Source organism: Terrapene carolina, unplaced genomic scaffold, assembly GCF_002925995.2.
Source record: "Terrapene carolina triunguis isolate 2854851 unplaced genomic scaffold, T_m_triunguis-2.0 Scaffold62, whole genome shotgun sequence".
Taxonomy (NCBI): Eukaryota; Metazoa; Chordata; order Testudines; family Emydidae; genus Terrapene; species Terrapene triunguis.
This window is the reverse complement of record NW_020664413.1, coordinates 1,853,934-1,855,813: the sequence shown is the minus strand read 5'-3', so window position 1 is coordinate 1,855,813 and position 1,880 is coordinate 1,853,934. Positions and strand designations below refer to the sequence as shown.

Below are 1,880 nucleotides of genomic sequence, written 5' to 3'. Positions count from 1 at the left end.
GGCCAGAAGATCTTTCTGGTGAAGATGATCTTTGGAAAGCATGCTCCTGAGTGCAGTTAGTGAAGGGCAAACTGCTACGCAACTCTGTGCGTATATAAGAACTGCCTAGTGTGTATGCGTCACCACCGCCCTGTACTGGATGGAATCAGAACTGCGCACCTATGTGTCATAGATCCCATACCGCTAACCAGCGCGTCCCCTTTCGCTCAAGCGGCCAAGGTCCTGTGCTTTTTGGAGCAGGAGGATCTGAATTCTCTCCCTTCTGCTGCCAGGAAATCCTGATGGGCTGTGGTGTGCAGCACAGAGACCAAAGGGAGTCGCTAGGGGCCATAGGCTTTATATAAACCCCGCTGCTGTGAATGTACATGTATGACACATCCCCACACACACGTCATCTACACAGGAGTTGCAGACCTCAGAGAAGGGAAGGTTAAAAGGGATATTGACCATCCTTTGTTTTCTTGCCTGATCACTCCAGCACAGTGGTTTTCAACCGGTTTTCATTTGCGGACCCCTAAAAAATTTCAAATGGAGGTGTGGACCCCTTTGGAAATCTTAGACATAGTCTGCCGACCCCCACCCACCCCCCGGGGTCTGCGGAGCACTGGTAGAAAACCACTGCTCTAGCACATAGGTCATAAGGCCAGAATGGACCACTGAGCTCCAGTCTGACCTCCTGTGTAACACGGGCCAGAGATCTGCTTGAATTCATTCCTCTTCGAACTAGAGCAGATCTCTTAGCAAAACATCTCATCTTGATTTAAAAATTGCCAGTGATGGAGAAAGCCCACCACTGCCCTTGGTAAGCTGTCCCAATGGGTAAGTCCCTGAGGAGGGGAGCGGGGGGGTCCTGGAGACCTGCCTTTTGTTCGATCGGTTAGCCACGGATGTTTAAAACAAACGACTGACATTTGCAAACAGAGTTGTTGGTTTTCAAACGGCAGAGCCGCGAACGTTCCCACTATGACCCGGGATGAATTCACCACTTGAACCCCCCCGTGGGGACGCTGATCCAAAAGCCAACCCGGTTCCACTCCTCCGACTCCTGGCCGTGGCGCTGGTCGCATTCCCTGCGACGGGAAATGTGCTGACATCGCTTCCTTTAGTTTTGTTTTGTTACGTTACGATTGGGTGAGGGTTTTTTTCTTCCACAATTCAGACCGTTTCCCCCCGATTCACTTCCCTCTCCCACAATGCACTTCCTCGCGCTCCTTCTCGGATCAACTCCAAGTCCTTCTCCAAAATTCAAGGGCAAGAACTACCCGTGTCCAGCGGTTCATCTCTTCTGGCCGGAGCCAAGCATGACCCTTGACACGAAATTGACGATGGCGGCGGCCGGCTGGTCAGGATCCTGCTCGGCGAAGAGGTGACAAATGTTGTCCGTTGTGCTTCCCTGCTTCCTGGCCACAAAGCCGAAGAGCCTGTTGGGTCAGAAAGAGAGAATGCGCATGAGAGAGCTGCCAGGATCGTGAGACAACGGCATATCCAGCAACGGGATCCGACTCACGGGGGCAAGAGACGGGACGGGGCGGCCCACATTAGAACATCTGGCCCATCTGGACGACAAGCCGCTAAACCACACCCCCTAACTGGTGAGCCAACGTCGCAGCCTACACGTCGTCACCCACTGGAGAGAACTGATGCTTTGCAGGGCAGTGGGGCACGCACGCTAGCTGGCTCGGCACGTGCATCCTCAGGGCCCATTCCGCTGCCACTGGTGCTGATGGAGTTTTTCCCGCCGACTCACGGAGATCGGGCCTTGCGCAGGGCCGGCTCCAGGCACCAGGCACCCAAGCTGGTGCTTGGGGCGGCACCTGGAGGGGGGCGGCGCGGCGCTCCGGCCGCCGGGGAGAGCGGGGCCACAGCCGGGCTCGCTGCCC

General features: G+C 55.5%; 1 protein-coding gene across 1 annotated transcript in view; it reads right to left on the bottom strand.

Annotated features, from left to right (window-relative positions):
* Window positions 1–618: 618 nt before the first annotated feature.
* TNS1 (tensin 1) overlaps window positions 619–1,880 on the bottom strand; it is a 240,959-nt gene continuing 239,697 nt past the window's right edge. Inside the window, exon 33 of the mRNA XM_026647377.1 lies at window positions 619–1,421. Coding sequence (XP_026503162.1) covers window positions 1,277–1,421 — 145 coding nt within the window. The 3' untranslated portion in view covers window positions 619–1,276. The remainder of the gene's footprint in view (window positions 1,422–1,880) is intronic.